Source organism: Leptonotus elevatus, chromosome 13, assembly GCF_054856555.1.
Source record: "Leptonotus elevatus isolate MCC_2025b chromosome 13, RoL_Lele_1.0, whole genome shotgun sequence".
Lineage (NCBI taxonomy): Eukaryota > Metazoa > Chordata > Actinopteri > Syngnathiformes > Syngnathidae > Leptonotus > Leptonotus elevatus.
Genome location: NC_141251.1, coordinates 17,416,581 through 17,441,773, shown reverse-complemented (window position 1 = coordinate 17,441,773; position 25,193 = coordinate 17,416,581). Strand labels below are relative to the sequence as shown.

The 25,193-nt window shown below is 41.4% G+C and overlaps 2 protein-coding genes across 2 annotated transcripts; one reads left to right on the top strand and one right to left on the bottom strand.

The window, feature by feature from the left end:
* Nucleotides 1-2,290: 2,290 nt before the first annotated feature.
* Nucleotides 2,291-6,335, top strand: znf488 (zinc finger protein 488). The gene is made up of 4 exons (XM_086092531.1): nt 2,291-2,431; nt 2,947-3,166; nt 3,235-3,463; nt 4,770-6,335. The coding sequence occupies exons 1-4, from the start codon at nt 2,421-2,423 to the stop codon at nt 5,837-5,839; spliced, it is 1,530 nt and encodes a 509-aa protein (XP_085948657.1). The 5' UTR covers nt 2,291-2,420; the 3' UTR covers nt 5,840-6,335.
* A 1,131-nt stretch (nt 6,336-7,466) lies between these two features.
* Nucleotides 7,467-14,547, bottom strand: gdf10a (growth differentiation factor 10a). Its single transcript, XM_086092187.1, has 3 exons — nt 14,058-14,547; nt 10,270-11,402; nt 7,467-10,183 (listed from the first exon to the last, which is right to left on the bottom strand). Exons 1-3 carry the CDS (start codon nt 14,275-14,277, stop codon nt 9,992-9,994), a joined length of 1,545 nt encoding a protein of 514 aa, XP_085948313.1. The 5' UTR covers nt 14,278-14,547; the 3' UTR covers nt 7,467-9,991.
* Between the last annotated feature and the right edge of the window lie 10,646 nt (nt 14,548-25,193).

Genomic DNA, 25,193 nt, shown 5'->3' with positions numbered 1-25,193 from the left:
AATGAAGATGACCTGTGCTGCAGGAAACAGGTAACGACCCCTCCAACATTTGCTGACCAAACACAGAAATCAGGTAAGCCATGATTGGTCGTTACCAGTTTCCTCAGCACAGGTGATGTCATCTTCAGTCGACAGCAAGTGGAAATATTAGTTTTTAAAGGTATTAATGAAAATAATGAAGTTATCAAATTAATTCTGGACAAACTATAAACTTTTTCCATCCATCCATTTTCCTAACCACTTGTCCTCACAAGGGTCGCGGGAGCGCTGGAGCCTATCCCAGCTGGCTTCGGGCAGTAGGCGGGGTACAAAAACCGGAGCACCCGGAGAAAACCCACGCAAACACGGGGAGAACATGCAAACTCCACCCAGGAAGGCCGAAGCTCAGACTTGATCTCACGTCCTCTGCACTGGGAGGCGGACGTGCTAACCAGTCACCCACCGTGTAACGTTTTACTGCTGAAAATGGATCAATGAGTCAAGTATCCCTCTTACACCAATTGGGTACTCCTGCAAGCGTCTGACCAATAATTTTCAGACTAGATCCGGGTTGGAATTTCCCGCCGTGGATGTGACATCATGTGTGCATTGTGTACGTGAAGAAGAGTGCATGCAGTTCGGGCTCCAGGTGGCGGAGTGGTACCGTCACTTGCCCACGATGCAGGTTGGCGTGGGTTCGCTTCCCCACCTGGGAGCTGCTTTTCCACCAACAAGCCCAGGATATTTGAGTTCTGGGTAAAGGAAGTTCTTGATTGTAAAAGTTCCGCAGGTGATTTATAATTTGTGTTTCCACAGCCTCTTAGAGTTCTCGGTAATTAATTCAAATGAGTTTGATGACGTATGAGTTTGATGAGCCCAGCCGATGTACCCCCCCCCAAAAAAAAAAAAAGTCAATCAATTTGAACAACCAGTGAGCCTTAGTCAGTGCATATGGAGAACCAAAAATGCAAAAATTCAAAGTAAACAAATGACTAAAAGTGAAAATAAAAACGGATATAAAAAATATAACTCAAAAATGTAATCCCAAAAAGTAAACTTATATATATATATATATATATATATATATATATATATATATATATATATATATATATATATATATATATATATAAAAGCAAAAATGAATACAAAAATAAAAAACAAGATTTTAAATGGAATTTTACCAAGGTAAATTGAAAAGTTCTCCAAAAGTTCCGCCGGTGGAAAAGCCCTACATGTTTGTATGTGTGCGTGTTTGTGTGAGTCTGCAGTTTCATTTTTGGGCCACTGTTGGGAGTAGCGAGTCGAAATTGAATTTTCTGTGTTCAGCAGCTTTAAAAACCCCATCATGTTTTGTTGGTTGGCAAAACACACTAATTTTGTTTTCATCCACTTGTGTTTTAGAATGTATTTAAAATTCCCAAGACATGCGGTGGGATACATCACCTACAACCTTGCATTCCTAATTTGCTGCGCATTGGAATGTAAGCTTTTCAAAACGTTTCTGACATTTTACCCCTGAATGAAATTTGATTGCACTTTGCAACAACAAAGTAGAAGTCATTATGAACTTAATGATTTAATTTTAATTTAATTAAACATAATCAAGAACAAAATAAACCTCTTTCTGATTAACTGAACCACCTGAAGCCTAACTGAAGTTGTGAAACAGACTAAGCCATTAAATGCTCATTCAGAAACATTTAGACTATTTGCCCAATAGCAAACATGACACTCACTGAATCTTACCATGCATGAATGTTACTGAATGTAAAGGCTCAACCATACCAGTGTTATAAAATGGTTGGATGGGACTTCCTTGTCATTTGTTTCCCTTATCGACGGGGTATATCCTATCTGTGTGTTTATGCTGCATTTGCAACATGACTGGCATATATGTATGCCAGATGTTTATGCACAATTTGTTTGTTTTTTTATCTAAACTTGAACGCGTGTATATGTGAATTGTGTCACTTGAACCTTGCAATGAATATTTAGACCCTTTAAGTCTCAATTTAGCTTCTTTGTTCTTTTTGACAACTATCCAACATTTCCTAAACCTTTCAAGAGCCTACTGTCGCACTACCAGTGTTCTTTTAGAATTTAGACTTTATATTGTATTATTTAATCCAATCCGGTGTCCTTAATGTCTTGGGCTGTGACCTATCATCACCGTTATCATCTGATTGCGTTCTATTCATTGGCCACTTGTCTCCTCTGGAAAGACACACAAACCAATCAGTGGATAATTTGGTTGAGGGGGTGGTGGTAGTGAAATCGTCTGCGCGTTTGCATCATTGCGCCACGCACCAGCGGGTGTCGTGACGATCCGCGATAAGTGGGAGTGGGAGCTTGGAGCGGCGACAGTGCACATGAACGCTCGGTCGGATAACTTGCTCGTCGTGGGACCACCAGGGAGCACATTGTCATAGAACACCATCATGTCCAGCAGGTGAGCCCACGCACCATCTACATGAGACTTTTTCCTTTTTAGAGCAAATTGACAGTGTCTATTATGTTTGCAAACACGTGCTATATTTTTTTTAAACAATATCTTAGAATCTTGCACTTTAATATTTTTGCGGGGAACCTGCGATTGAACTTCATGCGCACATGCACAGATGAGACAGTTTATGGCAGATGGAGGAAACAAAAGGAGAAACCGAGTGAAAAACTGAGACAAAGGACGTTAGTCTTGAATCATTTCGTCTGTATCGACTGTGACTGCTTGACTCGATGACACGCTACATACGACAGTTAGACGAATGCAAGGCATCGTCTTTTCACCATCGCATTCCCGTATGCCGATCAATCACATTTTATCTTATGCTAGAAAACAGCTAGTTTAGTTTGTTATCCACAACAAAGCATTTGAGAGACGCTAATACAAAATTAAAATAAAATACAAATGAGCAGGATGTTCTGAATGCATTTTAATCTACTGTGTGAACATCATTATTTTTGCAGTTTAACGATGGATCACGCCTTCCTAGCTCGGTCCATGTGGCCGGGTGACGGCAAATTCGTGCAGCATCCCGCCGAGCTTCACACCAGCGTGGTGGTGACGCGCAGCATCCCCGCGGGGACCACCTTTGGTCCTTGTGTGCTCCAACACACTTTTTACGACACCATCGCTTTCATTGCGCAGAAATCCAGTGACAGAAGACCTAAACCCTGCGTGTTCAGAGTGAGTCGGCTTAAAAATAAACCCAACATATGCAGTTTTGCTGTGTGCTAAATGGACCTTACCAACAGGTGGACCCAGAGGCCATGCGTAATTCGGCGTTGGTGCTGTCGTGGCTACGGCTGGTGCAAGCTGCGCGCAACGGAGAGGAGCAGAACACGGAAGCCTTTTTGAAAGGAGGTCAACTCTACGTGCGGACCACCAGGGACGTCCACCAGGAGGAGGAACTGCTGGTGTGGTACGACCGGGAGCTGTGTCACCTTCTGGGCTTCACAGAAACCAGCAGAGGTTCGAGTGAAGGTGAGCCATTAAAAAATAATAATATATATTTTAGCCCTGATCTTCATTTAGGTTAATCAAGCATTCGGATGAAAGCATTACTAAAATAATTATAATTCCGGGATATTTATATGGAGCTTCTTTTCCATAATTTCAAACTATTACAGCAACCACCCAATTTGGGGTATTTTGGTATGGTATTTGGATGACAATAATATGTTGGGATGTAAAACGTGTCCAAGTTCTTAATTTTACTACAGTACTTTATATTAGGGACAACATAGCCCCATCATAGCATACAATTGTAATTGTAATTATAATTTCTTACTATTACGTCAATGGATACTCGAAGAATAATCTTTTGTGTGTATATGTATATATATTGGGTAGGAGCATAAATTACAAAGTACACTCCAAAAACAGTTGGGTCAAAAGTAACCCAATTATTACAAAAACGGTCTGATCCACTTTTTGGTTCAATTTGACCCAACTTTCTGGGTTGTTTTATACAAAATGACCCGATTTTTTGACCTAAGTAAAGGATCTGACCAATATTTATGAGTTGTTTTACACTAAAATACACATTTCTTGACTCAAAGTTGGGTCAAATAGACTCAAGTAGAGGATTGGTCCTTATTTTTTTATTTATTTTTTACCCATTTTTAGAGTGTACAAACAAATCATGAATAATGCTAGAAAAAAACAAATTCACTGCCACAAACAGGAGGACCAGACTGTAACCCAAAGACGTGAAAACCAGAATGCACACTGCAATCAGAGGAATGATCCAGCAACCTGCTGGTATGCTGGGTATCCTTAAAACAAGGAACTAATTACCAATTGCCCACAGGTGTGCACCTCCGTGTTCAGCTTCCCCACCTATGAGCGACAAACAGATCATAGGGAAAGCTTGCAGGATGTAACATGCACAGAATATAACAGCTCATCTCCCGCGTATAACGTATAGCACATAACTCAGATTCTGGACCCCCTCGAATGGCTGCCTGTGCACTTGAGAATTCATTTTAAGATTTGTTTGTTTTTAAATCTCAAAAATGGTCTTGCCCTCTGACCTTTTGGAACTGCTCTATCTCTACGCTCATGCCTGATGTTTCTGGTCAGATGACCAATTGCTTCTGGAGGTACCTACTGTAGGTCTAAGTGCAAAGTCAAAGTGATCCCACACTTTGGGTTGACCTGCCTCTCCAAATGAGCAATATGCCTGCAGATGCTGTAGTTGTTTTTAAAGTTCTCAATAAGCAAAATTGACCTTTGTATTGTACATTTTCATTGTAATACTAATACCTCTATATCTGTGTGTTTGCAGAGTTCAAATGTATCAGGTGTGAGCAGGTGTTCAAGAATGAATATCCCTTCTTGGCTCATTGCCGCTTCCTGTGCAAGCAAATCTTGAGCGACGCCTGGAGTCGTGACATTCGCGATCACAAGCACGTAGAAGTCAAAAGGCAGCGGCGTGTAACGGATTTCCACAACATCGCCAGAGATTTGGAACACAAAAAAAGCGACACAGATGACGACTCTCCCTCCGGGAATAAACGGAAATATCAGGAAACTGTTTACCTGAAAGGGAGGAAAACCGTCCTGTTGGAAAAAAATAACATTTCAAATGATGACAACATCACTCAGCTGGCCAAGATCCAGGATGAGGCTGGAGGAGATGCATCTGATTCGCCCTTGAAGGTAAAAGCTGACAGAACCAAAGTGGATCATTTGGGATGTAAAAATGCAACTTTTGGAGAGGAGAGGGAAGCCAAATTGACTGTTACGCATGACCGGTTGATGGACTTTGAGACAGGAGAGAGCTCTGGCTTGCGCTCGAGCACAGGTAGCGCTTTTTCGTTAGTCCACTCTGGCAATCGAGAACAGAGAAGCGCTTTTTGTAAACCCAGTAAAAGGATCTCTGCGGGCAAACTGCATCACAGTAGCCCAACGACGGTACCTTCAACTTGCCTGGAGGAGATGAGAGAAGCCTTCGCGCCCAGAACTGTTTCAGGATACAACAACCTGATGGCCCCTAGCATCCTTAGCGGTGACGTTCACACGCTGCCTTCTCCGGTCACGCTAAACGCTGCCTTCCATTACGCATCGGAGCACTGGTCAAGAACCGCTCAGGTCCAGTCCACCTCGGCTCTGACAGTCCTCCCGCCCACCTTCACCTCCTTTGGCGTGTCGGTGCAAAACTGGTGCGCCAAGTGCAACCTGTCTTTCCGCATGACCTCTGACCTTGTCTTCCACATGCGCTCCCACCACAAGAAGGAGTTTGCCGCAGAGTCCCAGGTGAGGAAGAGGCGGGAAGAGAAGCTCACCTGTCCCATCTGCCACGAATACTTCAGAGAACGACATCACCTGTCCAGACACATGACGTCACACAACTGAGACCTCACTTGGCAGAAGAAAGATGTATTTATCCTTTCATTGAGGTTTTCTCTATTTATTAGGCTTAGAATCTGGGATTCACAATGAGACTTTGATGTTTAACAGCGAATGTAGATAGCTGTAATAAAATAGCAGGTCGAAACAGCCTTGTCCACTAGGGGGCGGCAGAGGTACATGGACGCTGACCTCGAAGGCGCGTGTCTGTCCTTCAGTCTTGTGTGTGATAGTCTGATGATGACTTCGTGCCTTAAGCAGCTCAGGATGGGAAATACAAATAGATGGGAGATGTGGAGGACAGCACATGATTGTCACGCATATCTCGAAGCGGTCCTATTGTTATATTATTTATCCATCTGCTTTGTACATGCAATGTGAGTGTTTGCACCTTTACAAATCTAAACTTGTCAACAAGATATAACATGTGTTGAGTGTTTTCTTCTAAGCCTTATTTGCGATTTGAACAATAAATACATTATTGTATCTTTAATAACACCAATAGGACTAATTGATTACATTTCTGAACTCTCTCTCTCTTTCTCTCTCTCTCAACTAACATTGCTTGCTTTCATTATGTCGCAATATTAGGTAGCCTACTCCTGCACAAGAGATCTAGTACAGATCTGATATAAGCTGTGGGCTCTGGCCTTCCTGTGTGGAGTTGACAGCTTCTCTCTGTGCTTGTGTAAGTTTTCTTCAGGTTCTCCAGCTTCATCCCACATCCTCAAAACATGCACAATAGTTTAATTGAAGATTTTGTCTGTCTGTCCATCTGCACCTACCACCAAATGGGAAAATAGATTAAAATGTTTCTAATACAGCTACACCCCAGAGAGCTAATAAAGGGTTGTCCCAAAAATAGCCTATACTGAAAATATATCAATAATAATTGTAGCACAAATAGTTTTAAAAAAGTGATTTGAAATCAGATGAAGCTGAAACTTTCCTTTTTCCAGCCTTAGCAACAATTATTGTTCAGCTGCATACCCGAATCAAATCCACACAAGCCCACAATCGTTTATTTATAGTTTTAATTTCTTCCACTTTAATGACGAACTTACATACGGCTTTGGACAAGTGGACATAAATTGTTGCCCGGCAGGTAAATGAGGCATGAAGGATGTTTGAGGCTGAAGGGAAGTCAGATTCTCCAACCCGTTCAGTGTGTCTTATAATGTGAGATGTAAAACAATTTTGAATGCATGGTTTTAGTCCTCTCTGATTTGTTGTACCACAATACTGGAAAAAGTTGATTATACAGCCATTGAGTTGATTGCCCTTTTCGCTAAATATGAATAGTTCACAGATGCTTTTAATAATGAAGTTCAGTTAGACATTAAAGCCAAGCAAACACTGTCAGTAGAATTTGAGAAAATCCCACAAACTACTCCAAAACAGTACTGCTCTTTTAAGTGTATTCTTTTAAGCCATACTATCCCCCTCTTCAAGATGATTTTAGGAGTAGTTTAAATCTAAATGTTCTTCTGTAATAAGCAGCTATTTTCATGTTATTTGGTAAATTATAATTGTGGACTGAGATTTACGTGATTAAACGGTCAATCAGCTTCATCTTAATTTCTCTAAATTCAGCAACCATGTGAGGAATTAACATTTCAGCCCAGACAGAAAATCCTCTTTGGTCCAACAATGGCTTTATTTCACTTTTGTTAATTGAGCAGTCATTTTGGGGAAAAACAAATATTTTTTCTTGGTTTCTGGCTTGGCTCGTTTCTGGCTTGGCTCATTTCTTCTTGGCGCGTAGATATTGACTTCTGACTGTGGTTTAGTTGACTGGAACTGACTTCTGTAAGTACTCTCCTGTGACTCAGATTGTGGTTGACACTGGATTCACGATGTCATAGCAAACTTTACAGTAGGTCCAGACTGGGGATCAATGAGGAAACAAAAGGAAAAAAATGAACTCAGATGTGTTATCCTTTCAAGTTTGATTTACGACGACTGTCGTTGCTGTCGTCGTCATAATTTAAACACCATTTAAACCCCCAAATCACATCTTTAAATGAACAGTTTAAAAAATAATTAATCCTCATTTGTATAGAGCTGTAAGGCTTACATTTGCTGTGAGGAACAGCTCATGTTATATTAGTAGACGTTACATTACAATACTATGTTGCAATAATAAAATTACCACTTTTAGATAAAACACATACATTTTTATTCCAGTACGTTAAAATACATTGCTCATTTAAAACAACACTGGCACAATACTGTGTATAGTTTGATCTAAACATCATAAAAGGACATTTACAAATACTGTACATATTTGCATTATTTTCCTTTCTCAGAAATTAAGTACTGGTGCAGTTACTTGGTATCAGGAGTAAATGTAGACAGAAGTTCTTGAGTTTATATGAAATTTGTTATACGGATCTCTTCAATGTTGAAGACATTGTAACAAATATTGTGTACACGATTGGTGTAAAACATTCCACAAAGCGATACGCAACAGAAACAGTTTTAATGTTGCTGAAAACACTGTTCACATATGCACACAAACAATTTCCAAGAGAGAAGTAAACAGAATTGCCTGTCCCTAAGTGCTTATCATGACGTGTCTTTTAGAGACAAAATGAGCATCCACTGTCGGCAAAGGCAAGCATCAAAGCACTCTGTTGTTGCAAACAGATGTGCAGCCCAGTGCCAACTTCTGCACACCGACGGCAAAGCCACCGCAGTGTAAAAGATAACAATCAAGAGGTACCCTCTGTCCTTTCATCGACAGTTTCAGGCACAATTTACAAACACAAATTCTCAAAATTTTCTGCAGTCCTTTGAGGAGAACACCATCTATTTAGAACTGGGGGCGATAGTGGTGGTGGGGATCCTGGGTTGGAAAGAGGAAGTGCTCCACGTTTTGAAGTTCAAGTGGCTGACGTCTTAATTAGCGCATGCCGGTTCCCTCCATCAACCATTAATCCACCACGGCCACATCAGTCACATTATTTGGTGGGCAACAGACGTTGGAGCCTTTGGTGGGGGCAATAATAGGTCAAGAGGCTGGGGGAAGGGGAAGGTATCTTGAGTGGAATCTTCCTGCCTTTGTAGTCACTTCTTTTTGAACAGTGGTGGCTTTTAGTTTTGTTTTGACAAAATGCCCCTGCCCCCAAACACCCAGTATAGAACAAAGAATAACATAGACAAATAATTTTTTTTAAATATATACTAGTGTTGGATTAAATTACTATTTTACTCTACCATACCTTTTCATAATTTAAACACATATGTACAAAGTAAGCTCTAAAACAGTATCTTATAGACTCATTACCGGAAAAAACTTCTGCTTTCATCATAGTACTTTAAAGGCATTATGAGAGGGAATGTGATAAGAAGGATTTCCAGATCTGACATTTCAATATTTAAAGGGAAGTCAACCTTAAACACGCCTTGACAATAATATGTTATATGTGACCTCACTAGTCTCTAAACATGACATTCTGATTAATATTACATTTGTGGAATATGAGTAATGCACCAAAATCCAACCGTTTTTTTTTTATCCGTCTCAGGGGGCGACCATTTTGCCACTTGCTCTTGACTGAAGATGACATCACAGTTGCTCACAGGCAACAACCGATCAGATCTAACCTGTTTTCTTAAGCTGAGTTGTGATTGGTTGTTACCTGAGACCTGAGCAACTATGATGTAATTTTCACTCGACAGCAAGTGGGCAAGATGGCCGCCTCTTGATATAAATTAAAGCTACTGGATTTTGCTGCTTAACTCATATTCCACTAATGCAATATTAACCAGAATACAGTATTTAGATTAGTAGGGCTGCATAGAACATATTATTGTCAAGAATTTTGGGGAGTGGTTGACTTTGCTTTTAAATGTACGGTATAACGCCTTTGTGGCAAAGTGGTAGCATAATAGATGCCTTGAAATACAGCTGTCCAAAGTACACACGCATAAATATAGAAATTGGTCCAGGAGTTATCTGTGTGAACATCAGTGTGACACATTGACATGAAAAATTTGTCTCCACAGAAAATGTAGAGATGAGAGCAAGCCTGTAGCAGACAGACAACACCACCAAGCCAAGAATGACAAAAGTTATTGTTCATTCTTCATAAGTCTTTTTTTGTTACACTCTACATCACTCTTGTTTTGTCTTTATCCTTCATTGTTTTCATTTCATCTGCAGGAGCAAGACTGGACGGACATATTGGGATAGATCTTGAGCACCAGATCGTTAGTATCTTCTTGGTAAAGCACTGCCAGAGGACTCATCCTCTCCGGTACACAGCAAGGCTCTGGAACACCGGAAATAATCCCGACAGCTCGGACTATGCTTTGGATGGTGGCGTGGTTTGAGGGCTTCACCACCTGGTGACAGATAGAGAAGAGGTGAAGGATGGGTAATACCGGACTAAACAAGACAAAGTAGTCTGATTCAGTGTTTGTGCTCTTACCTTGGGCATTGGGAATTCACATGCGCCTGAGCAGTAGAAGGCGTCAAAGGCCTTGGGTGCGATGATCCACTCACTCCAGCCAATGTCTGCAAAATCCACTCTGAGGTTCTTTCTGGAGCAGCCATGGTGCCGAGTGTCTCCCCACTGCTTTCTTCTGGCCTTGCGCATGGTTTCATCATCGAAATTCAAAAAAGGCGAGCGGGAGTGATGAGCACTTCCCTTATTGTGCTTCCTTACATCCCTCACCTCATGTCTCTGCTCTTGCTTTTGACTGTCCACCACTTGGATGCGGCTATCTTTGTATCTTCTCACAGACGAGGCTTCAAATTTAGACCTTTCTGATGTTCTTTCTGGAGATTCTCTATCATGTCCTTCTCTTCCTTGTTTACCTCCTTCCTCATGGCTTTTCCTTTTCTTTTCCCGCTTCCCAGCTCTCATTTTGGGTTTGAGAGCCGGATACCATGAGCTCTCCCAAAGGTCGTCCTTCCTGTATCCATCAGACCTGTATTCAACCTCAGGCAGCTCATTGTTTTGAATGGAGTCTGGGAGAAAAGTTGCTTCCCTCCTCACGCGTCCTTTCAACTGTGGTGAGAAATTGGGTCCGTGCATGAGGTGGGGGGACTGCGAGAGCTCTGCACCCTCAGAGAACGGGTCATATCTCTGAAGACTTGGGTACACACTGTTAGATTCTGCCAAGGCTTGGTCATCTGCGTATACTAACAGGTAGGCGATACCGGTTTCCTCTGCTTTCCTCTGGTACTGCTGCCCGAAGTCCAACTCCACTGACACAAGGCGATGACCCTTGTCCCTCGCCTCCTTTATGACCTGGGTCACGTCTTTCATCTGCCACACCCCTCTCCTGTGAGGGTGGAAGGTCACATTGCCTAGGAATGACCCGGTTGACCCAGAACTGTCTCCCGACCCTGAGGAGACAGCGTGAAGGAGCAGGCTGACGGGCGTAGTTGTCGGTGCGGCGGAGGACCGACAGGATGAGCTCTTGAAGCGTTTACAGAGCCACGCTTTTTGAGGAAGGAGCCGTCCTAGCAGGAAGTGGAATGTGGCTGACAGGATGACCTCAGAGTCCTGGAGGGTCGTGAGGTTTAGATGGTACACTGTCCTGAGGTCAGAGGGCACTGCAAAGACAATCCATCAATCAGTACGCACGTCACTGTCAACGCTTCACGTCTTAGCCGAGTCATTTTTTTCTGAGCAAAACCCGCTCTGCTAAAAGCTTAGTATGGACTCTATTGTGGCTGGTTCTTTTTTTATGGTAGGCCAACATTTCTCTAAATGCCTAGTATTCATCTTCCCACCTACTTTACACAGGTCAGAAGGCACCATATGCAGGGTTTCCTCCAGGAAGATTGGATTGGATAGTAAATGCAGAGACAATAATTCAGTGTTTGAAGTTTGTGCAATGTACTTCCTATAATTTTTTCTATTTTCTATATCCACTGTTACAGCTCAAACAATGCAAATTTCTCCAAAGTGAGACTAATAAAGGTTCTTATATTTTAAATATTTATTTATACTTATAGTCCCCTGATCTCAGCTGATGTATGCGGTGACATTCTTCATTTCCGTCTCCGTGGCTTGTGCCGTTTACTCTGTATTATTTCCTCAGAGTTACTTATTAGGTTGCTTGGTATTTTGCAGTTCAAAGTTAGTTACTCTTCGTCCTAACCAGGCCTATGTGACAAGTTTACTGTATCACACAAGCACTTATTTAAGTGTTTTGCGACTGCATTTCGATCTTAGCAACTAGCCTGGCTTCTCCGCGTCTAACCCTAACGCCACAACAGCTTGCCAGGACCGTCTTTAACCGAGGATACCGTGTACTGTACAGTATTCACATTCTCAATCAATTGGTTGAAGCAATCGGCTGGCGCAAGCTGGAGCTTCTACTTTCATGAGTCCCCAAATGTATTTTTCTTTTTGGCTCTTTTCTACGTAAAAAGCTGTGGTACCATATATAACTGTGATTTGGCTTTAAATACACATTTAGACAATTTGTATAAAAATAACAGTACCATACTAGAACATATTGTTTTGCAACTTACAGGTGCTTCCATGCTTTTGTTTTAATACGGCCCGATTAATTAAGCCAATATTTGTTTCATACTTTCCATCATCCTGGAAAGTTGGTTTTGGACAGGTTCACTGTGATGGTAAAAAAAAAAGTGTTTTGCATCAGCATGATGATAAAAATCTTTTCCAAAACTGGAATGGAATGGTCCCTTGCAACAGAACCTCATTTGAACTTCAGTTTTGACTGTTAAAGTTGATAAAACCATGTGAAAATACAGGAGAGATCTGTGAACCGATAACAAATTGTGCTTCACACAATCTAAAGTGGTGCAATTAAACACGTTCCCTTGTTAAAAGCCTGTGTTACATGAGCAGACTGAGTGGCTGCATGGGACGTGCATGCAGAAGCCGCCCTTTAAGAGGAACCAGACTCTGGGGGATGTGGGTGGCAGGGGTGGACGTTGAAGCGGGGAGCGCTCCAGATTCATGATGAACATTAACTTCAACAGCAGACTTATTGTTCATTGTGTAAGAGTTCAGCGGAAGTATGGACTGACTCAGGAGATATACATTACCTCAGATTCAGCCTGCATATGGAAATGCTTACCTCAAGCTTCACTCTAAGCCTTTTAATACAGCCTGCACCCTCTGCCCATGCAGGCACCGCGACACAATCGACTGTTTTAACAGCTCTTTCATTGTTGTGAGAAGTCCCTCACATCTCTCCTTAGATTACACCAGGCCATCGCAGTCAAAATACGCGCCTGTTATGTTACGCTACGTGAGAAGTACATGGGATAAAAATGAGTTATAAAAACAGCATCAGAAGTGCTGTGACTAAGCTCTCCCCTTGGCTCCGTGTCGCGGTGTCACACATGTCCTGGAGCCACAACACAAACACAGAATCCATGACAATGACACTCTTCGGCGCCGTTTGAGCAGACATGAAGTCGGGCATGGCTCGCAGGATATCACAGGCATTTTTTGGTGTGTGTGTGTGTGTGGGGGTGGGGGGGGGGGTAATGGATTGGACTCTCAGCAGCGGGAAGGCAGCTGTTGCATCGTCCCAGCATGATTTAAATGCATTCACAGACTGTTCCAAAACAATCACACCTATTTAGAGCACTTGGCTGAGTCATGAGCCTCGCTGAGAGCTTGTAACATACCCTGCCCACCAACACAATATTTGGTACACTTAAATTAATAAGATCCAATGTAACACTAACAATTTTTGTTGCTATTGGTATAATTATAACAATAAAATTAGCTAAAGTTTAACAATAGTTTACAACGTCACTGCATCGTCCTAATATTATTTTTGTTTCATTTATATGATAATCAACATATTAGCAATATCTCCAAATATGGTGCCCTATATCAACTGGAAACTACAGTCACAATAATAAACACTGTTATTATTGTAATAATAATAATAATAATAATAATAATAATAATAATTTTGCTCTAGTTTTGGCTCTAATTAAATAATCTGCATGTTATTTTAGGTAATTGGCGGCACAGTGTTCATGTGGTTAGCACATCTGCCTCACAATTCTGCGGTGGAGTTCAAATCCGGGCTCTGACTTTTTGAGCGGATTCCAAAAACATACATGTTAGTTTCATTGACGATTGACGTCCTAAGGTGTTAATGAGTGTGAATAGTTGTCTATTTGATCGATTTATAACATATGATGTACCTTTATTTACACTTATTTATTTATTATGATTTCCTGATATTCATTGCATTCACAACTACTCACCCTGGCTTGCTCTGAAACCCCTGGCCGTGTTTCCGTCTTTGAGATGCTGTTCCCTGTTGCATCTCTCGTGCAGTTTGGACATGTGTTGGAGAAGCACGTCCTGGTCCAGTTCACCTGAGGAGGGCGGCCGAGGCAAGCTTGCTCCCTGCGCGATCCGAACCGACGCGACACCGAGGAAACACCTGAAGACGAACAACAGCGGCAGGTGCGTGGAGAACATCTTCGTGCGTTAAAAGTGCTGCAATAATTAAGGGAGGAAATCCAGAAGAGCGAGGTCGTGAAGGGGGAGGAAAAAGTTCAAAAAGTGAACTCCAGTGGTGCATTAAAGTTCAACGCCGTCCTTCCACTTGCTAGTCGCTGCTCAATAAGCCTCCATGTGCATGCTGAATGTGTGAAACCGGTCCAATAGTTCGGGCCGCTACTTTAATTTCCACGCACGCGTGTGTGACTATGTATGTGTGAGTTTTGCCGAGCTGCTGACGTACACTCCAATGGGGCTAAAGAGCTCTCTGTTAAGCTCTGTGCAACCAGCGGTGGAGGTCATGATGCTGACACCCCGCCCCTCTTTCTCCTCTTTTTCACATGATGATGATGTGTTCTTAGTGTAGTGGTGTAATGGTGTCCCACAGCACAGTTTTGCGCTCATTTGTTTAGCAGTGCTCAAACCTCAAACAAAGCCTCTTTAGAACTTTTTTTTTAATTTGGCCATTCCAACTTAACATTTCCAGCCAGCCTTATTATTTCCATATCCAGTAAGCTTTTGACAGTCTGTAGTCACACATAATTAGCATTGAAACACCTACAATAATACTGGCACTGCCCACCCAAGGGCTATTGTCCCTAACAGTCATCATTTGGTGAGAACGTGCGTTTCTTTTTGTGTAAAACTGCAGTCGGATTACACTCTTTAAAGGGAATTTCTGTAAATTTGTTAATGGCAAACATTTGCCGTCGTGTTACTAACCAACCACAGTTTCGTCCACTTATAATTTTTTTTAAATGTGTGTGCCCATAAGTTATTTTCAGTTTCTGTGAGTGTCAGCAATGTCTGGAAAATTATAACGACAATGCTTGTTTTGTGGAAGTGGGGGTCTCCAACAGAGAGGCTGTAACTAGCTGGGCCTCTCGGGTCACTCTTCATCACCACCGCACACACACAAACTCACACATACACACACCCAGTCGACTTAAGTAGCACTTTCCTGGCCCCCGAGTATGTGAATGTGTGTGTTTGTGAGACACTGGAGTTATGGTTGTAGTGTGACACGAACACAAACACCAGGAGATGCTGCCTCCTTCCATCAATGATTGATGACTGCTGGCGGTTACTTCGACTTATATGATATACTGTCACACTCTAAAAACCTAAAGTAGATTTTTTAGGTGTTTATTTTGAAATGATGGAAAGCCTTGCAACAACATTGCCACAAAAAGTCCTGACCACTAGTGCCAATGAGCAAAATAAAAATAACACGAAGAAAGCATCAAAAGAAAGAAGATTGGCAAATCTAAATAGGCAGAAAATATAAGCTAATATCCAGAACAACATCAGGATCATGAAAAAGAAAAAAGCCTTTGGGAGTCTTTCAGATTTAAGATCAAGCGTTATGATGACATCATGATTATTGTTTGACCTCTAAACCTGAATATGTAGGGCGGTCCAAGATTAACGCTGGGCTTTATCTACTTAAGATTATTGCTCTCGGCATCATGACTATGTGGGAAGCAGCTGAGACAAGCGTCATCAAGATAAAAGCAGGATTTCTTCATTTAAGCAAGCATGCAATGCACAACATGAAATTAGATTAATTTGAGATAAATTTCAACGTTGGAAATTTTCCATGACACTATGTGTGGACAAAACTATTAAGACATGCGTCTTAATTAAGTAGAGATGGTGGGAGATGACCACAATGCGTCACACCTAAACAGTAGGAAATAAGATAAATAAAATAACATTGTTAAAACGGGTTTGGTTTAGACTCCTTATTCCCACTTTTGGGACAAAGCTGAATGGGATTGAAGTGTTGCGCAGTGTGCTGGGTTGTACAAAATGTTTTCATGAGTGGCTGTCGCTGACGTCGGCAAGAAGTTTTGCCACAATTTAAAATTTTAATTGTTGGTGAACGACATCACAGATGTAATGGCCAATCAATGTCTGATGGCCTTTCAATCGTCATCTCACCTCTTAAGTTTCCAATTTTGTGCTAACAGTTTGAGGAAGTCTCTTTTCTGTTCCAGCATGACTCATGTGACCCAGTACACAAAGACATGCTTGGATTCAACGTGGAAGAACCTGCACAGAGCCTTGACCTCAACCCACACAACATATTTGGGATGAACTAGAACAACCATTTTGAGCCACATTCACAAATGTTCTGCTGGGTAAATGCACAAAAATACCCACAGACACACAAAAATCTTCCTGGATGATTTCTTCTATTTTCACGTCGTCTGGGTTGCTGATCTACTAATGCAGCACCAGACATGAGGCTTAGACAGAACACAATCTGTCATTTTGATAATGACATGTGAACCACTAAATCCACCATTCATGGGTTGTGAGTGCTTGTTGCTTCCCACATGATTCATGCGGCGATTCAGCAGTGAAGTGTGAATCCAGGTGTATTCGACCACTCAACTGTGTTTCTGGCCTGTGGTGTGTTACAGCTTGTTCAATACGGAGGTCTCATTGTGGGGCTGCCCAATCAACAGGACGTGCTTTCTGCTCTCTGCGGGGGTTTGGAGGTGCATAGGAATATTTACGCCTCTGATTACATAATTAAAGGTAGTTTGAGCACATTGATTATTTCAGAAGTGTGTATCAAACTGGTAGTCCATTACATTAATCAGTACTCAAGAAGTAGCCCTAAGGTTCAAAAAGGTTGTTGAGCCCTGATTTAAAGGCAGCTTATTGGTCCTTTTTGAAGGTAACTTGAATTATTTACATTGTGCATTCTTCAATAACTTTAAGTGAAGCGTTTCTCAAAGTAGGGCCTGCAGACTGCGAGAAAACCTCCTTTGAATTTTGTAATTCAAGCATCTCAATGCTGTACATACATTTTAGCACTGTTGACTGTCCTTTTTGTGCAAAAAGAAAGTAAATGAGTAACTTGTTAATAGCAAAACAATACAACATGAAGCAAACATTGAAACTTTTGATGCTGGGCTTCTTTTCTAGTTTCGTCTTCATTTTCTTTTCTGGCTGATTGTCCAAGGGGGTTATTGTATTTATATTTAATTTTTTTGACAATAATATGTTGTATGTTCCGCCATTAATCTAAACGCGGCATTCTGATTAATATTGCGTTTGTGGAATATGAATTAAGCAGCAATATCCACCTGTTTATATCCATCTTAGAGGGTGGCCATTTTGCCATTTGCTGTTGCCTGAAAATGACATCATCAGTTGCTCACGGCTTAGCTTCAGAAAACAGGTGAGCTGTGACTAGTGACTAGCGGGCAAACTCGGCCCTCGAGGGCCGAAGTCCTGCAGGTTTTGAATGTTTCCCTGTTCCAATGCAGCTGATTCCAAGCAACAGGATCGTTATCAGGCTTATGCAGAGCTTGCTGATGAGCTTATCATACATCAGCTGTGTTGGAGAAAGAAAACATTCAAAACCTGCAGGAGTCTGGCGCTTGAGAACCAAGTTTGCCCACCCCTGGTAGTCATTATCTGAGCATTGAGCAACTGTGATGTCACTTTCTTTTGACAGCAAGTGGCAAAATGGCTGACCCCTAAAATGGATAAAAACGGGTGGATTTTGCTGCAAAGTAAGACACAATAAATCCACAAGAGAGACGAGTGGCCTACAGGATTAATCAAGCTATGATTGTAGTTGGACGAGTGGGCAAGCCTTTTGTATTTTTAAGTCAACTGGGTAGAAAAAGGATGATTTAGTGGTTCTGTTTCTTGAAAAAGTTTACAAAATGCGGCTTTAGAGGAGCATGTACTGAACATATGATTTCCTACTACATTTTCTGGCCAGTGATGCATACCACAAAGCCTGCAACCAAATGCAAAGATCTGGTAATTTATTAGCATTTATAATTACAACTGAAGATTGATGCTTTTTTTTTAAGTTAGTTTAGCGAAAGAGTTTAGAGGTAATGAAAGACCAGGAATCCAACCACGTGGCTGTCATCCCCTCACCTTTACACGTGTGTGTACGCGAACAGGGCAAAAGTGTGCTTGCTTGTGTGTGAGTGTGTGACTATGGAGACTGAAGTTGTGGTGGTGGTGGGGATGGTAGGGGGGTAACTCTATGACCCATTCACATGGTTAATAAAACATTCATAGAAGCAGAGGAATGTTATGGTTTGTGTTCTTCTGACTGGGATGTTGGCGGGCCTCGCGCAGTGACCCCACGGAGTGCACCATTCTGTTAGCAAACAAAGAGCCGGCTGTTCCCCCCCACTTCAACCGTGGACTGTTCCAACGCCGCCGACCGCTCACCGCCGAGCTAACCAAATATTTCTCTTCCTGCTCTGAATTTGTCTCAATAAATAGGTTTATGTTTTGGGGTTTTCTTTCTCCTTCGGCTCTTTCAACTGAGCGCTCCCGAACACTCAGGTGGCCCCCTAATCTCAGGCCTTGCCGTGCTGGACATGGCGCCTTTTTGAACTGGGACGAGAGCCGCGACATCCTGACTTTTGTGTGGAATAACATCCCAGAGTAAACTCTCACTGGGAGTAGTATTTCATCTTTCATTGACACTTAACTGGTTCCAATTCATTTTGCTTTAGTTGTGCTTTCAAAGTTTGTGGAAAAACAGAGAGAGGTGTATTGTTCTCAGTCAGTGTCAGTGATACTATTTTTTTTAATGTCACTCAAATCACTAGATCAGGCTGACGCTAGTGATGAAGAAAAATAAATCCATTATGTACACGTGTGGATGGATATGCCTTAAAGTGCAGACCTCATGATTGTTCATCACGCAACACTCACGTTCTAACTAGGGATGTTCGATACCACTTGTTGTCAGACCAATACCTGTATGAGTACTCAACTCTTAGTAGTCACTTATATTTTCCCCATTGGAAATGATGTCAAAGGAAATAATCTCTGTGGCCATCATAATTAACTGAACAGGCAAATTAAAGTTAAAACAAATAAAAATACTGTATAATCATTTTGGCATACTAGTGTGAAAATGAGAAAGACTATAAAAATTATAAATAGTAAAACAATAAAACACTTGGGTCTCAATTTTTGTGAATGGCATAAATCCTGTGGCAGGTAATCCTGCCAATAAGCACAGTGCTGGCGGCTCTGAATGAAGGAAGTCTGCACCACTGTGGGAATGACAATGGTTGACTGGCCAATCATGGCCAATCAATGCGGCTCCTTTTGTTTTACAAAAACTGAAACTGCGGAGTCTAAGCCAAAGCTTTAACCCTCTGTGATGCTGTACTTGAGTGTTGCAATTGACACCCTTATTATCGTGGGTGATGAATGACAATCCGAGACAAACCTACCAGTTTAACATGCGGTCCATTTATTTTGTTTTAATTCTCCTTTGTGATCATTTAAAGGGATACTTGACTCCTTAAGCCATTTTCAACAGAAAAAGGGTAATATTTTTTCTATAATCAATGTGATAACTTTATTATTTTTATGAACAATTAATACATTTAAAAAATAATTTTGCCACTTGCAGTCAACTGAAGATGACATCACCTGTGCTGAAGAAACAGGTAACGACCAATCATGGCTCAGTTTGCTGACCAAACCCAGATAACAGGTGAGTCGTGATTGGTCCTTACCTATTTTCTCAGCACAGGTGATGGCATCTTCAGACGACTGTAAGTGTAAAAAATCGTTTTTAAAGATATTAAATTGTGCATGACAAAGTTATCAAATTAATTCTGGGCAAAATGCTGAAAATGGCTCAATGAGTCAAGTATTCCTTTAATACAGGCGTGGGGGGATTGGAACGTATCTGCGAAAAGTGCGCTTCTTTGAACACCGTTTGTACAGAACATTGTGAATTGCAGAAGTTCAATCAGTCGATTCTCATTGAACTGAGATGCGCTTTATGCTGGCGACTTGCATGACGACATTAATCAAAGTCACTTTTGCCTCACTTCAGAGGACTATTTTCCTCCCATAATACCATCCAATTCCAAGATTCCCAACTCAATGGTGTTTGGATTGAACTTTTTCACAAGTTATTTTCCAGTCTCGAGTGGCGAACAGCAACAACGAGCCCACTAACCAAGTGTTTACAGTCGATGCGGAGCCTTGCAGGGCGAGTGCGATGTGAGCAATGACTGCTGGTGTTGTGTTTATTCTGACACCCATGATATTCATTACAGGCTGATCTGTGTGCTGCCACTTCCTGAACATGTCCCATAGGCCCTGTGACCTTCCCTTATGCGGGCTGCCCTTAAACCCCGTTGGGCTGGGGCCAAGATGGAGGAAATTACACTGCGAGATTGATTAGCTAAACCCTCTAATTATGCGGATTTCACAATGTGGTTTGTGCCTTTGGTGGTTGTCAAACAAGATTATAAAAGGGCCAACCCGCTTGACAAACCGAGCCGTGTTTTATTGTTGTGATTAATGTGAGCATGAGGGTTTTTTGGGGTGAGAGGAATTGCAGACAGAAAACAAAAGGGGATAAAATGGTGTAATTTAACTATAAAACAATATCAAAATAAAAGTATTTGACACTTCTTTCACACTTCATTTGTCTTGTATTTAACATGTGCAGTTCTGACAAGGGAGAAATGTGGAACTTTTCCAGTGGGATGTGCTAATTCTGTGCTGTTTTACTAGAATGTGATATGCCCACCCACATTCAGTAAGATATCCCGCTGAGATTTTCATGAGGTTTGTTTCTGTTGGGCCAACTCATACAGAGTGACTGCAAGGCTCATTAAAAAAAAAAAAAAAAGAAGCTTGTCGCGAAAGCAAATATGCATTATGAATTGGGAATATGATGGTAGCTTCTGAAATCCTACATCTTGAAGGATCTGTCAGATTGACCCTTCGCTCTAATTTGCTTCTGTCGCTGTCATTTAGAAAGGCAGTGTGTGAATTTGGCCTCGAAGCAAAGTCATAATTGCAATATATATTTCCCTTTTTAGTGGGGTGAGGGTGCGAGAGAGGTCAGCGCCCTCCTGTCGTTCCACAGCCTCTAATTGGACGTGACCATTGCCATGGTGAAGTCATAGTTGTGGGCTTCAACTAGTAACTGAAGGTCAGGAAATTAGAGATTGAAAAGAAACATTTTCAATATTTCCAAGTCTTGTTGAATCAGTTTGATATTTCTTGATTCTGGCAATCGCTGACACAAAAGCAAACATTTCCATCCAATGAGTTTAAATGAGATCTGTTTTCTCTGGCAAGGTAGCCTACAGAGTAAATGTCCAGCACGAGAGATTGGCGGCGTCCATTGTCGGCCTGAAGAAAAGGTAGAGGTAAAGGCCAGAGCAGCGACCACTCTTACTGAATGGCTTTTGTTGAATGCTTCCTGAGGGGGAACAGTCGTCCTTAATGTAAGTAGATCAGTCTGTCAAAAATATGGGTATATTCACCAATAGGTGTGTAGTTGTTGGACGTGGTAGTGCAATACTTATTTGGAACGATTAGGGGAGAGCCCTTTATTTGTACTACACATTTTTTGGAATCATGAATTATATTATGGGTATATTGAAATTCATGTCAAGAGTAACAGGAGTTTCAAACACAATTTAAGAGACAAATATGGAGAAATGCTGCAAAACTGCATTGGTTACATGACTCACATTATTAGGTACACCTGAGATCCAATCTATGTGCATGTGCAATCATAAATCAAAATAATTGGTCATAAACGACCACAATGTATCCCAACAGACATTGCCAACTCTAAATTGTGCAAGTTTACCAAACTTTTTTCTCCGAGGGCCACATATAGAAAAATTGAAGGATGCAAGGGCCACTTTGACATTTTTTTAACGTAAATTTTTCAGGCACGCCAAAATCAGTTATTTAAGAAATTGCATAATATTGATACATTCCAGTGTTGTTTTGGAAAAACAGCTCTCTGAACAGCTTTCTACGAGGCAAGTAGTTTAGGATTTGACAATATTTTGGGCTGGTCGAGACCCTAGCCTACTAGAATATATAATCTCCTGCACTGAACAGCAGCCGAGTCCCATCATACATTCAGAACAAAAACAGGAGCAATCTGTCGCAAGATGACCTTTTTTAAAGCAGTTACTTGGCAATCATTCATGTGAAATTTTCCCAATTTGAATCTTGACACAGTAGATTTTTGCTTGTAAAAATGAATTACCGGTATCTTTATTCATCAAAGTCTTGATAAAGAGAAATAGTGTTAATTGTTAAATTGTAAACAGTTCATTTGCATATTAAGAAAGGCTCTACAGTATATAAAACCAATTTATCAGTAGCATATGTCATTTTTAGTGTATGTTGTAGGCCGCTTAAAAATGGATGCCGGACCACAAATGGCCCCCGGGCCGTAGTTTGGATACCGTGTTGTAGCCTGTCTGAAGTTTTTTTTGTTTAGTTTTTTTAAATCTCCAGTATAAACTTGTCTCAAGTCGTAAGTGTTGTTTAAGATGAACAAGATTTACTCTAATTCATACCACTACAATGCCTATGATCAATTTGAAAACAGACTTGATGTCATGCTTGGCAGCCATATTGGAACAACAATATGCCGTCCAAACGATGTGATTCCAGTGGAACTGGAAGCGAACTTGTTGGATGCTGAACCTTAGCACTCTCGGGGAGCAATAACCTGATGCCATCACTCTTTTTTTCGGAGGTCTGCCCTGGAAAAAGTCATTTGGATCAATTAAACGATCATTAAAGGAGCATGTGTAAGTGTCAGCTGCACTTATGATCTCATCAACACATCTTTGTTAACAACGTGGGCCCACGTTAGGAAGATAAAGTTGGAAGGGCCCAGCAGGTTGGGTGGTGAAAGTGTCAGGGGTGAGACATGTGGCACACCCCAGAGGATGTCTGCTCACACCCAGACGCCTCGTTTGCCACACAGAGCTGATTGTTCCACAGCCACCAGGTCTTCAAATGGAACTCCAAAAGCCTTGTGGTGAATCCTGGCCGCGCAGAGTATCCACAACCCCCGGGGTCGCTAATGCTGAATGACAGGCAGACGCTGATCAAAGCTGCTTCTGGAAGCTCTTCTGTCAACGTTTGGAATGGGGCAGAGTGGGGTTGATAAGTGAAGAGACAAGAGCAGTATGCCCGGTCTGGACCTAGGCCAAGGATCAAGGATCAGACAGCATGACTGGACCTTATTAGCTTCAGCGCAGACAATAGGCTCACCACAGCGGACCTCCGCTATTGCCAGATTATCTCATCTCTCTTTATATGCGAGTGACACAGAGCCACAGCCCACTGGGGCGCTGGAGTCCGGAGGTGATTAGATGCTTGGATAATAGACGTTTGAGTCTGATTCAAAATTCTACCTAAATCTCAGCTTTGAATGCACTTGTCAGTTAAATAGGAGGTGGTCTTAAGGCTTTTATTTCTTCCAGAAAGTGTAATAAGCCTTTTTTTTTTTTTTTAATAATCTTTACCTGTTTTGTTAGTTGTTACTTTTTGCAGTGTAAATCAAGATGGGACTGCGACTAGTACAGTGGCATCCATTTTTCCCAGACTTGAACCAGAAAGTTGGATTCTAATTAACAAACAGACAACTATAACTGTCTAAAATGGGTACACTCTGACTTAATTTGAGCACCTTTGCTATAAAGGTCAGCAAAGGTTTTCTCAGCGATTTCTTGAAAGATTATCCGGAGCCATTATACTGTGTTGTGGGGTGTATTGAGTGATTTTTCTTCTGCCCGATCTGCTCGGAAAACAGTCAGGGCCAACAATCGTAAATGTTAAAACATTTATGAACGCAAATCCTTATATTGATTTGAGCCATGGGACTTAGACAGTAATTGTGAAATGAAATGAAATGATAGCCAATTAACCGCAATGTAGTTACCAGATAAGCTAACAGTTAGTTTTCGTATTTTTGTGCTACAGCAGACATGTTCATTCGTATATTGTATTGTATTGATCATGAAGCACACATGGTTATTTCCTGTCTACGGAAGCGTGGAACTGTCAATGTGGAGTAAACATTAGTCAGGTTTCCATCCAATTGTTTCTAATTTTTTAAGCGAATTTACCGAAAATGCGCAAAACGGAGATGCAACTTATGCCTGTTTCCATCTGTTCTTCTTTTGCGAATATTGAGACTTCTTTAATTAATTCCAAAAAGATTTCTGTTTCGTCGTCCCACAAAATATACCATACTTTATCGTCCGAATTGCTTTGGAACTACAAATGTACGTGTGACGTAATATCTGGTCAAACCATGCGACGTGTATCCGGTCTTGCCAGCTATTATTCGCAAAACCTGTTTCCATAGCCACAATTCGCATTTTCCTTTTTTGATATGCTTCAAAATCCACCCCCTCCAAGTGTTCAAACTTTTTGGAGAATTTTGGGCCCTTTTTCGAATTTCTAGTCTTTCCATGCAGTCTTATTTTCGCATTTCTTGAAAATTCTAATAAAAATGGGTGGATAGAAACCCAACTATTGTTGACTGGCGAGTACGTTCGAATGTATTTGAATATGTTTGAATGTAGTTGCAAATACGCTCAAACATACTCTGCTTTTTTTCCTATAATGCAATGGGAATTGACTTACACATGCGCAAGTTTTTTTCTTTTGCACTCACTCACACAATCACGTACACTTACAAACATGGTCTCCCAGGCGGGGAAGCTAACCGACGCCAACCTGCATCTAGGGAGGGGACGGGTCCATTCCGCCACCTGGAGTCCTACACATGCGCAAGTAATACCCCATATCGTTATGGAAAAGTATGCTATATTTGTAGCATTTAGCCTACATGTACGTTCGTAAGTACTCGTGAGCGTATAAATGTACTTGCCAGTCAAAAATGTTTACTGCACTTTGGCAGTTCCACGCTTTCGTACATGTCAATCTATGGGGCTCACAAAAAAAAAGGTTAAGATCTTAAGCACATCTTCTGTAAACCAGGAAGTGATAGACAAAACTATGAATAATACGATTCTTGTGTGTCAATTGATCAAGTGCGAGTTTGAGAATGTTTCAGGAATATTGCGTAACAT

Excerpts from the sequence above, each read along its gene's own strand:
- znf488 (XM_086092531.1), top strand. Across the intron at positions 3,167-3,234 it reads CTAAACCCTGCGTGTTCAGA|GTGGACCCAGAGGCCATGCG; the intron begins GTGAGTCGGCTT and ends CCTTACCAACAG. Across the intron at positions 3,464-4,769 it reads CAGCAGAGGTTCGAGTGAAG|AGTTCAAATGTATCAGGTGT; the intron begins GTGAGCCATTAA and ends GTGTGTTTGCAG.
- gdf10a (XM_086092187.1), bottom strand. The coding sequence starts at position 14,277 with ATGTTCTCCACGCACCTGCCGCTGTTGTTCGTCTTCAGGTGTTTCCTC. Across the intron at positions 11,403-14,057 it reads GGGTTTCAGAGCAAGCCAGG|TGCCCTCTGACCTCAGGACA; the intron begins GTGAGTAGTTGT and ends TTGTCTTTGCAG. Across the intron at positions 10,184-10,269 it reads GTGAATTCCCAATGCCCAAG|GTGGTGAAGCCCTCAAACCA; the intron begins GTAAGAGCACAA and ends ATCTGTCACCAG.